The sequence below is a fragment of the Meleagris gallopavo genome, chromosome 4, assembly GCF_905368555.1.
Source record: "Meleagris gallopavo chromosome 4, MGAL_WU_HG_1.1, whole genome shotgun sequence".
Lineage (NCBI taxonomy): Eukaryota > Metazoa > Chordata > Aves > Galliformes > Phasianidae > Meleagris > Meleagris gallopavo.
The window spans coordinates 23,674,644-23,694,863 of record NC_139407.1 but is presented as its reverse complement, the minus strand read 5'-3'; the positions used below and the strand labels follow the sequence as shown (position 1 = coordinate 23,694,863).

The following is a 20,220-nucleotide window of genomic DNA, read 5'->3' as shown; positions in this document are numbered from 1 at the left end:
GCGGCGGCGGCTCGCTGCGCGCCGGAGGGGCCTCACCGCCTCTTCCTACCCCTAGGGCCGCCTAGTCCCTCTCCGTCCGGCGAGGCTCACGCACCAACCCGCAACGAGCTCGTCGCGGCGGCGGTTGGACCCGAGCTCGCACAGGTACGGAAGGGCTTCCGCGGCTGGGCTCCGTCCGCGGGCAAGCGGCCGGTCGATGATGGACTGGCGATGCGGCCAATCAGAGGCCGGGCCCGGCTGGCGCGGGCCAATGGCACTCGGGGGCGGTACCACCCGGTGGTGTTGCGAGGGGCCGGGGTCGCCGCCTCCCTCGGCGCGGTCCAGCTCGGGGACTGTCCTGCGGTGAGAGGGGCCGGTGCGGCCTGTGGAGCGGGCACGCTCGTTGTCTGGGGGCGGCTGTGCCGCTCACAGCCAGGGCGCCGGCAGGCCGCCGCGCGGAGGGCGGCTGTGGGGAAGGAAGCTCAAGACGCGGAGATGGATTCAGACGCGGCCGCAGGGCTCGGTGCAATGCAAAGGCCTCGCGTGGAGCCTCCGCGTGTGCTTTATTGGTTTGACGGGGCTACCAGGGCCACTGCATCTTTGTCCTAACAGAGATGGCATTTAGCTTGTAGTCTTCTGTCATGGGCTTCACTGCAAAAAGGATTTACTCTGTAACACAGTAACACGAAGCAGACCTGGTTCTGGGATTCTCTGCAAAGTTAAGTCAGGCTGGTCGATAGCCATAGGCCAGGCAGTGCCAGGGGAGATCAGCAATCCACAAAAAAGCGTAGTGTCACTTCCTCCCGTGAGAGTTGTGACAGCCAAGCCATCGGAAGGTTGCAGGTACTGGCTGAAGTAACGTCAATCACAAGTTTGGAAACATACATTTGAGTGGCTTCCTGAATCTGGGGCCTGAAAGTGGATGTTCACAATATTACAAAATTATATTTTTAGACACCATTACTCTTAGAGCCATATGATGATAGACTGGCCTGAGTTGAAAAGAACCACAATGATCATCTAGTTTCAACCCCCCTGCCATGTGTGGTGTTGCCAACCAGGCCACCCAGAGCCATATCCAGCCTGGCCTTGAATGCCATCAGGGATGGGGCATCCACAACCTCCTTGGACAACCTGTTCCAGTGTGTCACCACCCTCTGAGTGAAAAAGCGATGCACTGACTCTCACTGTTCTATGAGTGAGATCTCAAAGCGTTATCCTGGATTACTGCAAAGCTGAAAGCATTTGCTTGACAGGGGAAAAAAAGTTGGCTCTACAAAAAGCACATCTACTGCTGAGGAGCCACGCACTGTGTTCCCAGTAGTCGGCTTGAATCGAATCTTGCTTTTTGTCATCCCCGAAACTCGTTCAGTTGGTGCTTAAAATAGAAATATGCATTTAAAATCAATTTTTTATTTTAAGAAGTCTTTCTAAGATTTCTCTACTGATACTTTCTGCATAAATATGTGAGAACTCTGTAAGAAGACTAATTTCTTGGGTACCATAGCACTGTTGTTTTTTGGGTTTTGTTTTTTTTGTCTTGGAACCATAGTGTTAAGTAATCTAATAGTGACTGGGCTGTAAATGATATGTCACAATTAGCATTCTGTGGCAAGATGAACCCTGTGAGCACCAGCAACAAACACTGGTGTTCTTGTTAGCTCTGTATTGCTCAATAGAATGCAGTTTGTAAACAGGAACTACTAGCTAGGTATTGCAATAAAAACATTAAGCTAGCAAATGAAATTTGGATATTTGATTAGGGCTTGGAAAACTTGATCGTTTGCAACTATGACCTATTTACAAGTGTGGCCTGCAGAACAGAAAGATAATCTGACTGAAGAAGCTTGAAAGCTATTATAAAATTGCCAGATTCTTACCTAATGGATTAAAGTTCACTTGATAATTCCCTGGGTGCAGCCTTTTGATGATCTGCTCCTGATAATGCTGTCATTTCCTCTGTGTTGCCATCCTGGTGTGTTATGAAATTTTTCACAATATGATTTCACGTTCTTCAGAGCCTTCAAAATTACTTATTACATTGTTGTTGTCTTTTTTTCTTGTTGCTGTTGCCTTAAAGTATGTCCAAATAGCATTTTTGAAAGACTTGTTTTTTAATCAGTTAACAAACGTATGTGGAAATATAGCTCTGTTAAAATTATGTAAACTAACGTCAGGACAGATATCAAAAGTATTAGCAAAATGTGTTCCTTAGTCTGACTAATAAAAGTTACCTTAATTAACAGTACTTTCCTTTCTCATTACTTGACATACACAATTCACATAGAAGTTCACTCATTACTTATTTTGTAAAATTTCATATTTGGTATTTCAGCTTTATCATATTTTGTCCTTCTGATGCTTTAGTGGCTGAGGAGTTAAAATAATGATAAGGACTGACAAGCACCTGGTTCTTTCTGTCCCTGAAACTAATGACTTGCTCTTTGGCTATTCTATTATTTTGTTTAATTTTAGTGCTACATATTTAGGCAGGTTTTTTTGTTTGTTTGTACTTGGGTCAGAGCAATCCCAAAAGCACGTACAGACTGGGGTAGGAACTCAATGAGAGCAGTCCTGCAGAGGATGACTTGGGGGTCCTGGTGGGTGGGGAAGACTTCATTGCAGACTTCCAATAGTTGAGCGGAGCTTATAAACAGGATAGAGTCTGGCTTTTTACACAATCTGATAGCGATAGGGTGATGGGAAATGGCTTTATACTAGAAGAGGGGAGATTTTGGTTAGATATTAGCTGGAATTCAGGTCCCTTCCAACCTAAGCCATTCCACGATGATTCTATGAATGTGCAGGTTATACTCAATTCACATCTACATGCATGTGTGTACATTGACCTGTTTTCAAAAACCTAATATTTCTGACAATTGAATTGGCAGATCATTGTTACTTAGTCATTCAGATCACCTCATAACTTCTGGAAGTGAACAGGACCTTTCGAATTGTCACCTGTATGTTTGAAAACATGACGGCTTGTTGACAGCGTTCACCTCACTGACAAGGCAAAGGGCTAGAATTGGTTGGAGCCTCTCAAGACATTTAGAGATACCTGTTTAATAAGTACTGTACTTCAGTAACTATCAAGCTCATATAAAATGCCTAGCAAAATGGGAACGTCATGTTAATTAAATCCTCTGTTCTTTTTATTATTATCTACAGCAAATTTTGACAAAAAATAAGCACAATGTACAAGTTGAGATAAATAAGATACAGAAACCTAGTTTTGCTTTTGTCAGCGAGTTGACTTTTAATCTTATTTCTTACACTGAACCTAAAAACTTCTGGATACTATTCTAAAGATTTAGGATATGAGATTGTACCACAGTTTCAAAAAGGCATTACAGAGGGACAGCAAAGAGAAAGGAAGAAACACCACCTTATGTTCCAGACAAGACTTCTTCCAAGACTTTGTTGCAGTGTACTTAACTTCAGAGGACAGTCCGGAACCATAACTGATGATCACTAGAGATCCCTTCTGACCCATATAATTGTGAATTTACTGTCATTGTTTTGGGCATTCAGCCTCCAAGTTCCTTTACTACTTTATTCTTTGTCATAGAGATAAGAGTTAAACAAGGTGGCTGTGTTGCTTACAGTTTTCAAGAGTTCAAGAGGCAATTAACTTTTTTGCTTACTTACACATGTTATCTACCAACCATCTGATTGATTCTTATTGGTCTTTTGTAATCCAAAGTGTCTTTAGTTGTCTTTACACATCCAGACCAGTACTGCATAAGAAGTTGTAGTAATGCCTCCTCTCTTAGGGCTTCGGCGCCTCTTTGTGTACTGAGCAGGATTGATCTTTACTTAGAGAGTGATACTGTGTTTCAGATATACTGCTACATTGTGTTTCTAGAACAGAACTGATAAATAGCTTGAGCTGGTGTCCTGGATTCAATATAGGTACACAAGCTCCTAACCCTGACGACTTTGAAAAAACGTTTAAAGAAGTGTTTCAGGTGCTCAGAAACAAGAAAGGAAATACACTGAAGTTGGGAATGGCTTCTAGCTGCAATATATCAAGTTCTTAAATGTTGTCCTTATGTCAGTCACAGCATGTTTTTGTGTGTTTCCCATTCGTCTGGATGATTTTGACTGTCCTTTCATTTTGTAGCACTTCATTGTTTCTAAATAAACTAATTTAATTAAATGTTAAAGGAAATGTGACTATGATAACATATAATTTGGCTTTTTATGTCCAGCAGGCTCACAGATGGGTCAGGGACTCTGGAGGGTTGCTAGGAATCAGCAACTGCAACACCAAGGATTCAGTGGACAAAGCTATCTTACCAGAGAGCATGGTAGGAGAATAGCTACTAACAATGTCTCCAATACAACCCACCGGAAACAAGCCCAAGGAGGCATTGACATCTACCACTTGCTGAAGACAAGAAAATCTAAAGAACAAGAAGGATTCATTAACTTGGAAATGCTGCCACCAGAGCTTAGTTTTACCATTTTGTCATATCTGAATGCAACTGATCTCTGTCTAGCTTCATGTGTTTGGCAGGATCTCGCTAATGATGAGCTCCTCTGGCAAGGGTAAGCAAAAACAAATGCATCACCTGGGAGTAGTAAAAATAATTGTCTCAAATCGTGCTTTGTATTATTCCAATTTTAGCAAAGGTTTAAGTTAAAAGAGATTTGGCATAGGGGAGAAAATGAACACAGTTTAAAAATGTGTAATTATGGATTTCTAATTACTACTAAGATAGTGAAAGAGGTTTCTGTATACACAAATGTGCTGGGTATAAGCACATGCATGTATTACTACAGACCTGTTTGGTGAGAAAAAAAAAAACAAAACAAGGACTCATTCACTTTTGTTTTAAATCAAAGCACAGCTGAAGTGTTTGAAATTCAGAGAAATAACAACACAAATACCCAACTTGAGCAAGTAAATCTGTTTAGCTGAAGCTCTAGATAGAAAGGAATAAGAACTCTAGTTGAGTTAGAGCAACGTATGCCCTTGTTTTTTGGAAAACAGCAGCAGAAAGGGGGAAAGAAAAGGCCAGTTCTGCAAGTATGCAATGGAATTTCTACTATCTAACAGCTGAAACATTTATACAACATGCAGAGGCAATTCTGACTGTTTGTATGTCCGAGAAATAAAGGAATATTCTATCAAATAAAATTGTGCAAGATGAAAATTTAATTAAAAACACCACTTTTCATTCCGGTGTATCAGAGCACTAGGAGAGAATCCTATGAAAGCATACCTATCTTTAGGGTAGATTGTCAGTAGAATTTGTCTTCTTTCACAACACAGCCTTATCCTTTAATTTAATTGACAGTGAGTGATATTAATGTAACAAGTGGGTTGCTGTTCCAGGTCCTGTTTATTTTCCTTTCGTTGTGCTCTAAATTATTTCCTTCTCTCAGTCTATTTGCTTCTCTGCATTTGAAGCAGCTTCTCCTCAGTTCACTTCATGAACTTCATCAAGAGGATAATGCAATTATAACTTCTTAGTCATAGCTGTTCTTTCATTCAGGACTGTTATCTTGGCAAGAAGTGGTGGTTCTAGTGAAGGTTCATTTAAGCTTATAAGATTATGTGCATAAAATAACTTTGCAGTTTGTTATCGTATTGTTCTTGATCCTTGGTACCAAAACTGTGCAAAATACAAATAAATTTCCAGTTCTAAGGCACAAGTACATTATAGCTTCTTAATTAAACAATATATATTCTTAATATAAGGGTTAAAAAAGTATATTTCCCTCAGAGTTCACCTTGGGAAACAGCTCAATCATTTTTAGTGAAATTTTCCTTAATATTCAGTTCAGGTATATATTTGTTTGTGAAAGTTTGTCCTGGTTTAGCACATTTTTATTAAGTCTCAGTTTACATTATGTCTGCTAACATCTTAATTTTTAATAATCTACATATATTGAGTTTAGAATTTAGCGAGTTCTACAGTTGTGTTCCAGAACTCAGTTCAAATAAGACTCAAAATGCTGAGAGAAAAATCAAGTTTCTTTCATGTTCTACTTCAGCCACCTGAAGAATTCTAACCACTGTGGCCAATTTTTTGTTTTTTGTTTTTTTTTTGTTTTTTTTTTTTTTTTTTGGTTTTTTTGTTTTTTAAACATATGTTAAAGCAGAACTAGAACTGAAATAAGGAACTTAGATAAGAAGCAAAGCACCTAGGAAGTGAAAGTTCAAGGGAAGTTTAGACAACATCATCAAGGAAACTGAGACAAGGAACAGAAACTGATGAAACATGGAGTCAGAGGCAGGATAGAAGAAACCTTGGAACTTATGAAAAATATCGATAAAATATTTATGGAGGCATAGGGTTTAATCAAATAACCCAGAGTCATCAAGACTGGGAAAAAGATGGGTAGAAAGTAGCAGATTGCATATTTTGGTCCAGATATGACATTCCACTCACCACACAACTAGAGCACAAGAAAAGAAACACAGATTTTTAATCTGATATTACTGCAAGAGAATAACTTGTCACTTCTTACCTACTGTTCAGATACTAGGAGTGTCAGAGGTTTCAACTGTGTAGATGTCATTACAATGCCACCTACTGGAATACATTTTGAGGTTGCACTAGTATATACCAAAACCTACAAAAAAAAAGTGTCATCATAGTTGAAGACTTTAGAAACAAACATACAGAAAGGTTAAGAATTAAGTGTTACGATCAGTCTTATTTTGAAGTTTTCTTATTGTTTGAGTACTTGGCTTTGCAGTGTTAATTACATTTTGCTTCTGTAAATACATAAAATACAGAAAAGGTTTTTGATAATAGACTAATTCTGTTTTCATAGGTTGTGCAAATCCACTTGGGGTCACTGTTCTATATACAATAAGAATCCACCTCTAGGATTTTCTTTTAGAAAATTGTATATGCAGCTAGATGAGGGCAGTCTCACCTTTAATGCCAACCCTGATGAGGTAAGTGAACCATTGCTGACAGTAACAAACATATTAAAATATTTGTGGTTGTTCTTTTATAGTCATAGATACATTAAAAGGCAAAGCTTTAGTATTTCTTCTTCTATAGGAATGGTTAATACTAAGTTATAGCCCTATCCTGATTTTTTTTATTTTTTTTTTTGTCTATGGTACCTGTGTGCATCATTTACACAGCTTGCCTCTTAAATGCTTGGTATAGCAGTCTGACCTACAGATGCCAGAAATTCCTTACCATGTGTTGACTTGGAAACAAGAGGGAGACCCTAACTGAAGAAGTGGGGTATTAAAGAAAAAAAAAAGTGCTTTCAAATGCAGTCAAATGCTGTTTCAGAGTATGGGTTTGCTCCCACTTTACCTGACTTCAGTTATAAGAGAATGAGGAATAAAGTGACAGCAATTACTTTTGTGACAATTATGGTTTCTCGGAAGGCATTTTTAAATACTTGTATGGTCAAGGATCACAGTGAAAAAGATATATTGCTGAACTACCTGAAATATCAGTTTGATTTTATTTCTGTGGATTTTTATTCTGTGTAAAGAGAATCTTCTTCATAGTATGTAACACTATATTTATTTTCTAAAAATACCTAAAAGGTTTCATTTTATTAGTTTGTGTAACTAACTGGAAAAGACAGCTTGTGCCTCTCTCTCACTTTTCAAAGAGGAAACATGTTTGAGAGTAGATAACTAAATATTTTCCAGGCAAAAGCTAATTCTAAAGTGATCAAGACAGTGTTTTGTACATAAAACTAGATTCCTCATGCTGCATGTTTATTAGGAAAAGATGGTAGACAGTTTTGAACATTAACTTCCTATGTATGTTTACATGTACACAACGAAGTGGTAGCTGAACAAATCCAAAATAGAAAAAGTCATGAAGAGATACACTTTCAGGAAACAAACAGTTTGCACTGCTAAGATGCAGAAAACAAGAACTTGAGGCTGCAGGGTGAAATAAATAAAGTAGTCATACATAGATCATTGCAGCAATGGGATTTTGTTTAAACTCTTGCTTTATCTCATGTTTTGCTTGATAAAGAAATTCGTTACTTCTATTAGTCATAAATAAGTATTCTGTAATTTCTCTCACAGAGCTCTGCTTTGAACTTTGGTAGGTAGTGCTGAGACCTCAGCACCTGCCACTTGAGTGATTAATATTGATTTTCAGCAGGATTTTAATGAGTTTAGTAATAACTGTAAAGCTTTCCAAATGAAAATGTATCTCAAGAATATATCAAGTTTCAGTTGGCAACTGCCTTGTCTAATTTAAATTACAATAGGTGTAAAGCATTTGGATCCTTCACAAAAGGCATTGAGTGAAAGCATCAACATTTTTCAAGAAAACAAAGATAAGCAAACTAAAGCTACCTTATAGTATACCTAAATTAAGTATTAAATTTGTTACACTAACATGCTTGTTAAGGCTTCATTATGGTTATGTTGTACAGTAGTAGTACAAACTGCATCAGGCCTAGTGAGAGATGAGAACCTCAGGGTATCTCCTATGCCTTCTGTTCCTCTCTCCCTGTGAAGCACCATAGCCTGGTAGGAATTATTCATGGCCTGAGTTTCAGGAGAATTCATAGATACCAGAGCTTTTCTTGTTTACAACTGTGATGTTGGCAAACTATTATTACAAGGACACTGTGACTGGAATATTTGACATTCCACTATTACAAATTGTGTCTTGGAATTTCCTGCCAAACTCTGCTTTACATTTGATAACAGACCTGATCAAATACTATAAAAATAGGAATACTTACAGCCACAGGAGCAAGATTCTCCAAAGGACAGCGCCCATGTCATGAAAATGGGTAACCAGGCTCCACAGCAACAGCTCCAGAGCTAGCGGTGGCTCACGGGGTAGGGAAGAGCATCTACACGCTTTGTGGTAGGATTCTCTGGTTAGCCATTGTTGTGTGCATGGTGTTGTGATACCTGCTGTAATTTTATGTATTGACTATGTGCATGAGCTTGCATAATTCATACCAGGTGCTCACATTCTGCTGAAAAAAGATGTGCATAATCACATTACATATAATCTGAAAGTTTTCCAGTGCATGTTTTGTTTCTGATTTTTTGTTTGTCATTTTGTTTTATCATAGTGGCAGAACCAGAACCACTATAGCCAAGATTTTGGGATTTGGTTTTTGTTTCTTTGGGAGAGGGCATGGTTTAGAGTTAGTACTAAGACTTGAATATGAGTATTTTGTTGAACCTGCCAACATTCTCTCTGCTGTATTTTATTTAGAAGAGTGCATAACGTATGTGAAATGTTTCTTATATAGTGCTCATTCTATATCATGTATGCTTATGACATAGTTTGTCATAACCAGAAGTTATTTTCCACTGTTCTGTATACAGTTTCCAGTTCCCTGCAAAATATACTGTCAAATTAATTACATGGGTCTATGCTATGGAGTTGCATTTGGAATGGAAAGTGGAAAAGAATACTTCAATCAGAAAAAGATCTAATTGTTGTTTCTTTTTTATCAATAGCGTTTCTTACATATTATTGAATAGCATTTATTTGTATGGATGTATTAGAATCTGGACAATACAAAAATACTCAGACTGCAATAAGATCAGGATTTCCTGTACATAGTATAACAACTGTAAAGAGCAGTAAGCAGAGGCAGTGCTCATGCTATGACTAGTGTAACACAATGGAAAGTGCAACAGTGACAGCAGAGCAGCAAGATCCCAGGCTGTGATAAGTGAGGATTTGCTCAAATGCAACAGCAGTAGGCACAGAAATAAAGGAAAGAAGCTGCTTACCTTTAAAAAGCATCAGGTACACAGGAATCTCCAGAGAGATCACCTTACCTCTGCTGCCAACCCCCAAATGAGGTCTAGGAAGGGATGGATCCTGTCTCCACCCCTTCCAGTCATTCAGGTGCATTGCATACACCTGAGCCCCCCTAGGTTGGTCCTCCCTTCCTACCAGGTGCTCAGTCATTAGTTCAAGCCATGATGGCATTTCCACTACACCTGGCTTTCCAGTTTTGTGGAAATTGTCTCATTCATTAGCAACTGCCCTTAGTTTTGCAATAATTTTCAGTCCTTGGTTACTATATAATTTGTAATGGCTTAGATAAAGCACCATTACTTGGCTTTTAATTATAGGTAGTCTGTAGATGATGGAATATTTACTGTTCTGTGTTTTGTTAGCCAAATTTTTGGAATGCTTATTCTCTTTCATAGTGGTCTACTGAGCAAGCCGAAGCTGACATGTGCTATGTTATTTGTCCTAAGAATGTTAAAAGTATGTGTAAGTGACAGGGGCAGGAAGTTCTTTACGTGATTCCAACTTCCATTCTAAGTGTGTGAAAAGGTGAAAAGGACCCAATAGCTGAAACCTTTTGGAAACTGTACTTTAAAGTCACAGGATTTCAGTCTTCCGAATTATCAATTATGGAAGCTACATGACATGAAAAATATTTCTGGAAATAAAAGATTGCATCACAAGTGTGTATCACTGAGAATGCATTTGAAAGGCATACAATGAAAACAATGACATTCAAAATGCATGTTCTTCATTGTGTCCACATTTGTCAACAAGTAACGTGGTCAGTGTATGACTTCATAACTTAGGAAAACGATCTTATAAATACCTATTAGAAAATATCAAATTCATACTGTGTATTTTGTTCTGGAAGAAGCACCATGAAACGTATTAATACTGTATTTCTCTAAAAAAATGTGATTATTACTGCATATATCTAATTATAATTAACTATTTACTAGTCGTGTTAGTGTTACCTAGAAGCTCTGATTACAAATTGGTGCCCTATATACAACATAGAACAACAATCACTGACCTGCAGAAATCATCTGTATATTTGGCCTAGTGTTTAAACTTGAATTCCCATATTTCCTAGGCTTTAAGAATGTTTTACCTTTTAAAACTACTTAAGTTGACCAAATTGAGCAGTTGTAGAAATGTTTGATAAATTTCAAATTTTAAGTGAAATTTGTCTTTACTGAGTGATTTATTTGGCACATATTTTGCTGTAGTATTTTTAAACATGCATTAGGTAAAAAGCTTCACGGTGTCCTAATTCTGATTTGGCATCCAATTCCATTTAAATACTAAAAAGATGAACGTGTGTGGGAAAAGACAAAATGTGATTTCAGAAAGTTCTGTCACCAACTTAGAATGCAGTTAGTTTGTTTTGTGTGCATATGTAAATAAAAAGGACAAAGGAAACTACAAATGTCTGAAGTTCAGCAGTAGCACCCATGGCCGTGGAAGGCAAGGTATCTTTAAGGCATCTTTCCTAAATCTCTAATGCTGAGAGCATTATAAGGCCAACTAGATTCCACAAATAGCTACTGGAAATCTTTACCCTTGTGCTCTTCAGCTAATTACTCATCAACTAAGCGCAACTAAGCTTGTCCTGCTGTACTTCGTAAGTGTTTAAAACACCTCTTCAGACCTCATAGTGGCACAGTTCTGCCTAGCTGAATTCAGGCAAATGCTGCCTAAGAGAATCACCAGATGACTGAAAAATAATCTTAGCGTAGGATTTAATAGTGCATAGAACTACTTATTTCAGTTAATGTACCTGTCACAAGCAACCATGTTAGCTACCAGATGTGATTTATTTGAAACATGGATTCTGAGAGGAATCCGAGGATGTTTACAGTGTTAGAAAAAATAGATTAGAAAATATGCCTTAAATCTTGAAAATAAATTTAATTTTGAAAACTTAAGAACTATAAAGAGAAATCAGATTTATATTGTTGCAAAGTATTTGTCATTGCTTAAGAAGAAATAAATAGCAACTTTAAAATGATGCGTGTTGAAATATATTTATCCCTGTTTATTTGTGAAAGTGATAAGGAAAATGAATAAAGAGACTGCATTCACAGGGGATATATGGTCAACTGTTGTGTGGTGGGGAGAGATTGGGAGTTAGAGACAGGGAACACAAACATTTTGCAGAGATTCAGTGGCATATCTGGTGGAGATCCTTTATTGAGTTGTAATGTACTAAAGAAATAACTTTTGACATTTACTGGATCAGAGAAACCAACCTACCATCTATCTTAAAGCAGACATTATTTTCATATTGCTTCAGCTGTGAAATGCCAGGTATTTTCCAGATGCGTTGCAGAAGCGTTTATTAAATAATTGCAGCAGAAGTATGCTTTTAGAAGTGTTACTGACACTCCCTTGATAGGCCTCAGTTTGTATTACCTTAAGCAAGTGCTCATTACTGAAGCAAATACTGAAGTCTCATTGAGGCAGGATATCCTTAAGAGAGGCATAGATAAGCTGAAAGTAAAAAGAACTGGTGAAGCCCTGGTGTCCTGCTGGTAGTCATGTGCAAACTGCCACCAAAGAGGAATTAATAAGCAGTTGATACTCATTTTGATTTAATTTCATGTTTAGCTCTAATTCAAGAAAGTACTCAACCTTATGTTGCCCATCCTAACTACAGACAGACTTAAATATCATCTAAATTGGACCTAAATGCAAGCTTATAATGCAATGCATTTCACTACTGTCTCAAATTAGGATTCTTCTTAAAATCAGAGGCTAATATTGCTAGTCTTTTTTTTCCCCTAAGTGTATGGAGCCTTCAGATTTGTATTTATTTTAGGGGGAAAAAAAAAATCCTTTTAACAATATCATATGCTTCTTCACTGCTGTTTTCTATGAAATTCGGCGTGTGTATTCTATAAGAAATGTATGCTTGGCAAACTGTGGAAAATTCTACAAATTATAAAATGAATATAAAATATACACACTAGTTCTGTCTTTCTTAAAGCATTTTTATATAATGAAGCGTTCTTATTTTCGTCTATGCATATTTTTATGTCTATTTATATGTTTATATTTACCTATGCTTTGAAATCTGCGTGCTTGTGTTTATTTGCAGTATTACACATTTAAACAAATGCATTTAATGCATCTATTTGAATGTGATTCATCACATACATGTGTGAACATTAATGTTTTAGTCAAAGATATTAAAGACAAAATGTATTATGGCTAAGATTTTCTTATCTTTGAAAGTTCTGAAATTAAAATCAATGGTTAAAATGTATGGTTAAATAAAATTATACAATATTAAAACACTGTAATTGAAATACTGCTGAACTACCATGCTTGTATGAGATTCATAATTTTAAATGTCCTACTCTAAGTATATGTAAAATCTCAACCATAACAACGAACTAGGTTCCTTTGCATTTGATTTGTAATTTTAGATTGTATTGTGCATGTTGAAATTTGATTGAGAGGAAGTGAAGTTATTCAGCTAGAATAAAATGTGAGTAATAAGTGGGATAATTTTCTTGTGTTGTTAAGTACAGTACTTGTTCCTAACCATAATATGAAGATGAAACGTATTTATGCATACATGTTTTTTATCTCAGGGAGTCAACTACTTTATGTCCAAGGGTATACTAGATGATTCGCCAAAGGAAATAGCTAAGTTTATCTTTTGCACAAGAACACTAAATTGGAAGAAGCTGAGAATCTATCTCGATGAAAGGTAATTTGAATTTCGTGTGAGGAGAAAGCTGCTATTTGTTTTCAATGCACAGCAACCCTGACAATAGTTATTTTGCTTGTAATTTTACTGATGTAAAAATACATGGAAATTCAACTGTATAATGCTGCTGCTAAATCTGAACAGTTCTTTAGTTCCAGAATTTTGATCATATAGGAACCTCTGAAAATACTACATATAACCAATGACTCTCACATAGTTTGCTCTTTCACTATTTTTGTAATTCTTCTTATAAATTGTTTAGAAAGTATAGTTTGCATTTAAGATGCACAGGATACTCTCTACTGTATGGCAGTGTTTTTTATATATATACATATATTCAGATTTTATATATATTTACTACCTTTTTTTTTTTTTTTAATCTGGTCTTCCTTTTTTCATATGTAATATGAATGTTAATAGGAAAAAGCAGTTGTTCTACCACGTGATTGCAGCTTTTTAACTCACGATCAAGTCTCTAAACACTATTTGATTTTCCAATGTTTCTCAAATGGGAGATATGCTCACTCCCTAAGATGTAGCAGAGCACGCTCTGGCTGAAAGCAGCAAGGTACATTCCCCCTGCTGTACCATGCTCTCCTATCCCTAGAGTGCTTTCTTTTGCCTACCAGGATATCTTCAACTTTGGGTGGTGCAGTATCAGGAAAGAGGAGTGCAAACTACAAATTCAAACAAATTTGATAGAGGAGGAAAGTAATACCAATACTTAAATAGGAAGAGCAGGTGAACAGTGAACAGCAGCACTTATAGCAGGAATCCTGTCATGCATCTCATTCCCCTCAGCCTTCACTGCTAAACAAGTAAAAGCAGTCATTCTTTGGTGTCACCATCAGAGACAGATCTATGCTGTAAAACTTCAGATTATCATGTTTTAGAGCAATAGAAAAAACATGAGAACATTTACCAGATGAGACTGCAAGTTACTGATTAAATTTAGCAATACCTACTGCTATTATTCTTCCCTTCATAAAGTGAAATCAGGCAGAAGAAGTTAAGAATTAGATTTCTAGACATTAAAACACCCCACATGGTATTGAAATATATAATAGAAAACATCAACATACCAAAATATTTTCTTTCCAAATTTACTTCAGATGTCTTCTGCACATCTGTTTATACATAGTTGAATCACTATAGCTAGTTTGAATCACTTCGTTGATCCTGTGTTCAGTGGAAAACACTTGGTAGCACTGTACCCTGATGGACTTAACCTTTCAAGAGGTTTTGTAAGCAAATTTTATCTAACTGAAACCTTTTTTTAACAGGATGCTGCTATAATAGTTTCTATTTAGGCACCAAAACATGTACAATGTGCACAAATATATTCCCTTTACTGCATTTTTAATGACTTCGCCAGATAATTAAATTCTGTTAGCCTTCATGTGTACTGTAAATGAATATGCATGCAAAGAAATTTCTATTCTATTATATTCTAAAGAAATTTTTATGGCTATTATTGCAAGTGTCTGATGAATGTGTATTTGTTCCTTGTATTATTTTACAAAAATGAAACAATAGAATAAAACACTCTAAAGCTCCAAAACTATTCTAAACCTTCTATTTTGATTTTTAAACCTACATTTTCATGAACAAACAAGCTTTAAAAAAAAAAAAACACTTTTCTAATTACTGAGATTTTCTTCTACTAGGCGAGATGTTTTGGATGACCTTGTGACACTGCACAACTTCAGAAATCAGTTCTTGCCAAATGCACTGAGAGAGTTCTTCAGACATATTCATGCCCCCGAGGAGCGCGGGGAGTACCTTGAGACTCTCATAACGAAATTCTCTCACAGATTCTGTGCTTGTAACCCTGATTTGATGAGAGAGCTTGGCCTAAGCCCTGGTAAGCAAAAAGAGCTTTTGTTCAATGAATCACTCTCTGTATTTCTGTGTATGTTTGGATGATGTTACAGTTCACGTTAGATTTACAGTTAGCATCTAAACAAATATTTCTCAAAGTACAAGCATGGCTTGATAGCATCCTTCATCTTTGTTGAGGATTCAGTCATCATCTCATTTGTGTTGAAAATGGGTAAATGAATAACATAAAGTTTGTTTTCTTTATGTTTTCTTTCTAGTTGATAAGGGTGGGGGTATTTTCATGTTAGTTTTCCTTCACTTTTTTTCTGTGCTTAAGCTCTCTCGTATCTCTAAAATCACTTCTGCAAAGGCTTGCACATTTAACATTTTGCCCTGTGGATAGTCCCACAGAAAGGAGAAGGAATTTTGGACCTCACTGAAATTAAAAAGTATTTCTGACTGGTAGCATGGTGCCAATTTTTAGCAATGGGACTGCTTACATATTAAAGATAAACTTAGGAGGACGTTGGCTTTAGATTACAAAGACTTTAGGATTCCATTTAAATGAATGTGTATAATGATATCAGTGATTTTTGGATACTGTAGGAATATTAAGAGATTTGTAAAAGTTTATTTAGCAGTGTGCTGATTCTATTACTTTTTAAATGGTTATATTAAATTTTATGACAGTGGGATATTCCTTTGAATTCTATTATATATTTTATATATGCAATTTTAGGCCCAAATGCTGAAGACTGCATAAGAATTTTGGTCAGGCAACAATATTTTTAATGATCATAATTCCCTTTATTTTATTTTATTCTCTTTTGTCTAGATGCAGTTTATGTACTGTGTTACTCTTTGATTCTTCTTTCCATTGATCTAACCAGCCCTCACGTGAAGAACAAAATGTCAAAGAGGGAATTCATCCGGAATACACGACGAGCTGCACAGAATATTAGTGAAGATTTTGTAGGGCACCTTTATGACAACATCTACCTTATTGGCCACGTGGCTGCCTAAACGCACAATTTGCTAGCACAATTTGTAATTTTCAAAAACTACATAGTTTCAAGAAATAGATTATTTTGTAGAGATGGGGGTTATTTTAGTGCTGGTCATTCTAACCTCTGTATGCAATCAAAGTTTGAGTGTAAGTGTATGTATGTGTAAACTACCTTTTCTATCTATTTACTGTGGGAATGGAAGGATTTGGAGATTTGTTTTTCATAATTTTTTTAATTTTGCACAAAATAGTGCCGTAGTCTGACACAATTAATTACAAATATTAAAACTGACATTACAGTCTAAGCTGACAAAGTGGTGGATTTGTGCATTAGATCTGCTTGAAACTTTAATAAGTTCATTCTTTTTAAGATACTGTGTAATGTGTATATATTTAACTAAAGAGATTTATAATCATAATTATTTTATTGTAAAATATTTTAACTAAAATTTCTCCTCTCTCTTAAAAGTGTACTTCCTTCTTTTGCATTAAAGTTTTTTTTTACAGTGCTAATTACCTCAGATACATAAGTTAGAGATACATAGATCTCAATACTGTGATAAAGTTTGGTTGGTTTTTTTTTTTTTTTTCTGAGAGACGACAGAACACTTGTAAAGTATCTAAGTTAATATTTAATACTATATGACTAACTTGAATAACCATATTGGTCACATAGGCATAGCCTAGGGAAAATGTGCATGTTGCACAGAGATAGAAAACTTATTTTGCTGGCACTAGTTAATGACAGTGTAGAACAACTACAATCAGCTATTCAGCCCTGTAAGCAAGGAAAACTTAAACAGGAAAAGCAGTGTAGGGAAGCTAACATTGCTGCTTTCAACCATCTCCCTCAGTTTGGAAGTGTCAGTGATGGAAACGGCCAGGTAAATTTATAGCAGATGACTCGTTGTTAAAGCTGTTAAGAGCTGTGGCCGAGCAAGCTTAGAGTGGTGAATGTGCAAGACTGGAGCTGTTTCAGACTGTTTTGGCCAACTCAGACTCTTCCTAAATATCTTCTATAAGTAGATTTTAAATAGTTCTAGACTTACGAAAATACTTGAAAAATGGTTTCAATCAGGTTGTGTCTTATATTCTCTGAAACATGCAGAATATTAGCCGTGCATTTGCAGTACAAGTGCAGGAAGTTATTAAGCATTTGCCTTGTTTTAGTTTATACTGCAGTGCTTCTCATAAACTGACATCATATGTAGTTGAAATAAGAGCCATTCCTTAATCTCTTCCTGATTATATTTGTTTATATAATACTCAGCTATCTCTAGCATCTGTTTTTATCATAATAACTAATAGATGTATCATTTTTACATACCACACCATGAGATGAGGTAGGAAGATGTTCTTAGTTGTGTTTTACAAACCTCTGTAGAGGTAGTTGTTGTTTGTTTTTAGTGTAAGAAGCTTATGGCGGAGCCAGCAACTGAATGCAGCTCATACTCATAGACATATACTTTGCCTACACTGCTGCTTTCTTTTTGGCACTGAGTGGATATTACATTTGTCTTAGATGTGAGAAGAGTGATGACTGACAATATACTAATTTCAGACTACATAAGGGCTACAGAAATAATGGGGGAAAAACAGAGCTACTGCTGGTACCTCAAGTATTTAGTAAAAACAGTTATGCTCATCACTCTAGTCCACACACAAAAATGCACCCAGAAAGAATTGTATTTTTTAAGTAAATTACCTCTAATCAAATTTAAACATAATTTGTATTTGTGTGGCATACATGACCAAAGTCAGGAGCCAGCAGTATTGCAGCAGTCTTCCTGTGAAGTTTTACAGTATTGCTTTTCTCTTTCGGGGTAAGCTCTCATCACTTCATTTTGGGTCCTTTCATATATTTCAGAAGGCTCAAGGATGCATTCCTTAATCATTAGTCATTAATTAATGTCAAACACAAAATGTTAAAAGCATAATATTAAATATTGCCTTAGGAAAAGGTCTCTAGTCCTGTTTAAAAAAAAAAAAAAAGTTGTTTAAAAAAAAAAAAACCATGAAGGGTAAGCATGTGTTCCTTAAAGTACTTTTACATGAAGGCTGCAGAATACCACTTCCTAAAATACACTCTTCAGATGTTACATACATACAAATAGGAATTCCATGAATTCTGAAGTTTCAACAAGTTACAATCTTATCAGGAAAAGTTTTCTTCTGGGACCACAAATGCAGCTCAGAGTCTAATTCTCTTTTTCCTGGCACCTCTGTTGACATCAGAGATAGTGGTTTTGATTTTACACTGATATGAGAGTACAATTCATTAATCTACATTTCTCTTAATTTCTAGTGACTCTCAGTTCCTATCCTCAAACAGATAGAGAACAAAGCCTCCAGGCAGACAGAATGTGTTCTTTCTGGAGTAGTTGAATACATCTATTAACAAGGTTTAGAAAGCTTCAAGGCCCATGTAACAACCAAGAAGATAAATTAGAAACAGGAGAATATGCTTAAAGTTTCTGTATATCCAGAAGGAAAAAAAAAAATTACTCCTATAAATATCAGCTTCTGATCTTCACAAGAAATTTTGAATAGTGTTAATTGATTAGCACCCAACTCATGTTATGCATTATATTAGCAACTCAGAGTGGATAGAAAGCATCTAACGCAACGTGCCATTTGTGAATTCTTTTAGAAATATCCAATAAACCAAAACTGACAATAAACATTTCATCTGTCCTTTTTTCTTTTGAGGTTTGAGTCATTCTGTACAGTGGTAGATAAGCAATTTTTTCATTTCTAAGGATCACAACTTTCCATAAAGTTAGACAGTTTTCTGCCTTGTTTTAAAAGGGGTGGAATGCTGCATGCAAAAATTAAGCATATTACCAATGGCAAAGATAAAGTTATCTTAGTCATGCTCCAGAAGTACTCTACAATGGAAGTTTTGGGCAATTTCTTCTTCAGTGCACTGCTACTTTCTCCATGTATGTTTTAAAAGAAAATAGTGATAGATACTTCATTGATCCAGGTGTTACTAAGTCTGTTCATTGGCGTACTGTGAAGATAGCTACTTGATCAAGCATTTTGGAAGATTTAGGTAGACGATCCCAAATCTAGTTACATGAGCATGATCATACTCCCAAGGTACTCTGTGGTTCCACTACTGCATGTCCTTTGAATTTTGGCCATGCATCTTACCAGCTTGTACCAGTACTCTGCGTTCCTCAGGAAACTATGGGATAACTTCATTCTGAAGGAAGAGGCTGCAGCCCATCCCCCTACAAATGCTAGTTATTCTGCTCTTAGAATACCAAAGCTGTGTTCTGAAGGCCATTTCTGAAATTTTGCTGAATTTGGTACAGTTTGGATATGACAAAAGGACAGCTGTTCCTTGTTCATGTAGAGGAAATTAGTATACCATAGTCCATGTCAAATGTCACATTATACAGCTCATTTTTGGCTGTATTAAATTCTGAGACTTCATTTGTTTAAAGAATAGGATGTATATTACATATTCATGTGGCTTAGTTATAATCAGTTTCTGACATTCTATGTTTTCTCATCTTTCTAAAACTTGAATAGTTTCCACTCACCCTCCAAACTGACTTATACTGGTTTGACTACTCAAAATAAAACAAAGCTTGTTCAACAAATGAGAGCCCAAATTGTTGTAGGCTAGAGACAATCTTGTCAGTTTTGAAGTGGGCAAGAAATTCTCATTCAGGAAAAATAAATTAAATTTGTTCTCTTCAACCTCTCCTTCCTATTCCCTCTAGTGAAAGGAATCTACACTGGAAAATAATATATTTAAAATAGCTTCAAAATAAAGATTAAAAAAAATAAACTACAAATAGATGGGCAAATAGATCTGACTATTTCCTCTGCAGTATACCGGAATTTAGTAGCATCTATTGCATAAGTTTATGAGCAGGAATAGTTCTTTTTTGAAGTGGCAATACTTTTGTTCTCCATGTAAGGCTGTGCAATCTGATATTTTTTCTATTTTTTCA

The 20,220-nt window shown here is 36.2% G+C and overlaps 1 protein-coding gene across 2 annotated transcripts; it reads left to right on the top strand.

The window, feature by feature from the left end:
* The first annotated feature begins 2 nt into the window (after nt 1-2).
* FBXO8 (F-box protein 8) lies at nt 3-18,933 on the top strand. 2 transcript variants are annotated; one of them, XM_085222482.1, is made up of 6 exons: nt 3-144; nt 4,194-4,533; nt 6,772-6,898; nt 13,307-13,425; nt 15,093-15,289; nt 16,082-18,933. In XM_085222482.1, the coding sequence occupies exons 2-6, from the start codon at nt 4,205-4,207 to the stop codon at nt 16,267-16,269; spliced, it is 960 nt and encodes a 319-aa protein (XP_085078608.1). In that variant the 5' UTR covers nt 3-144; nt 4,194-4,204; the 3' UTR covers nt 16,270-18,933. The 2 variants fall into 2 exon arrangements, with proteins under 2 accessions (XP_085078608.1, XP_085078609.1); XM_085222483.1 differs by having other exon boundaries at nt 5-144; nt 4,197-4,533.
* The last annotated feature ends 1,287 nt before the right edge of the window (nt 18,934-20,220 follow it).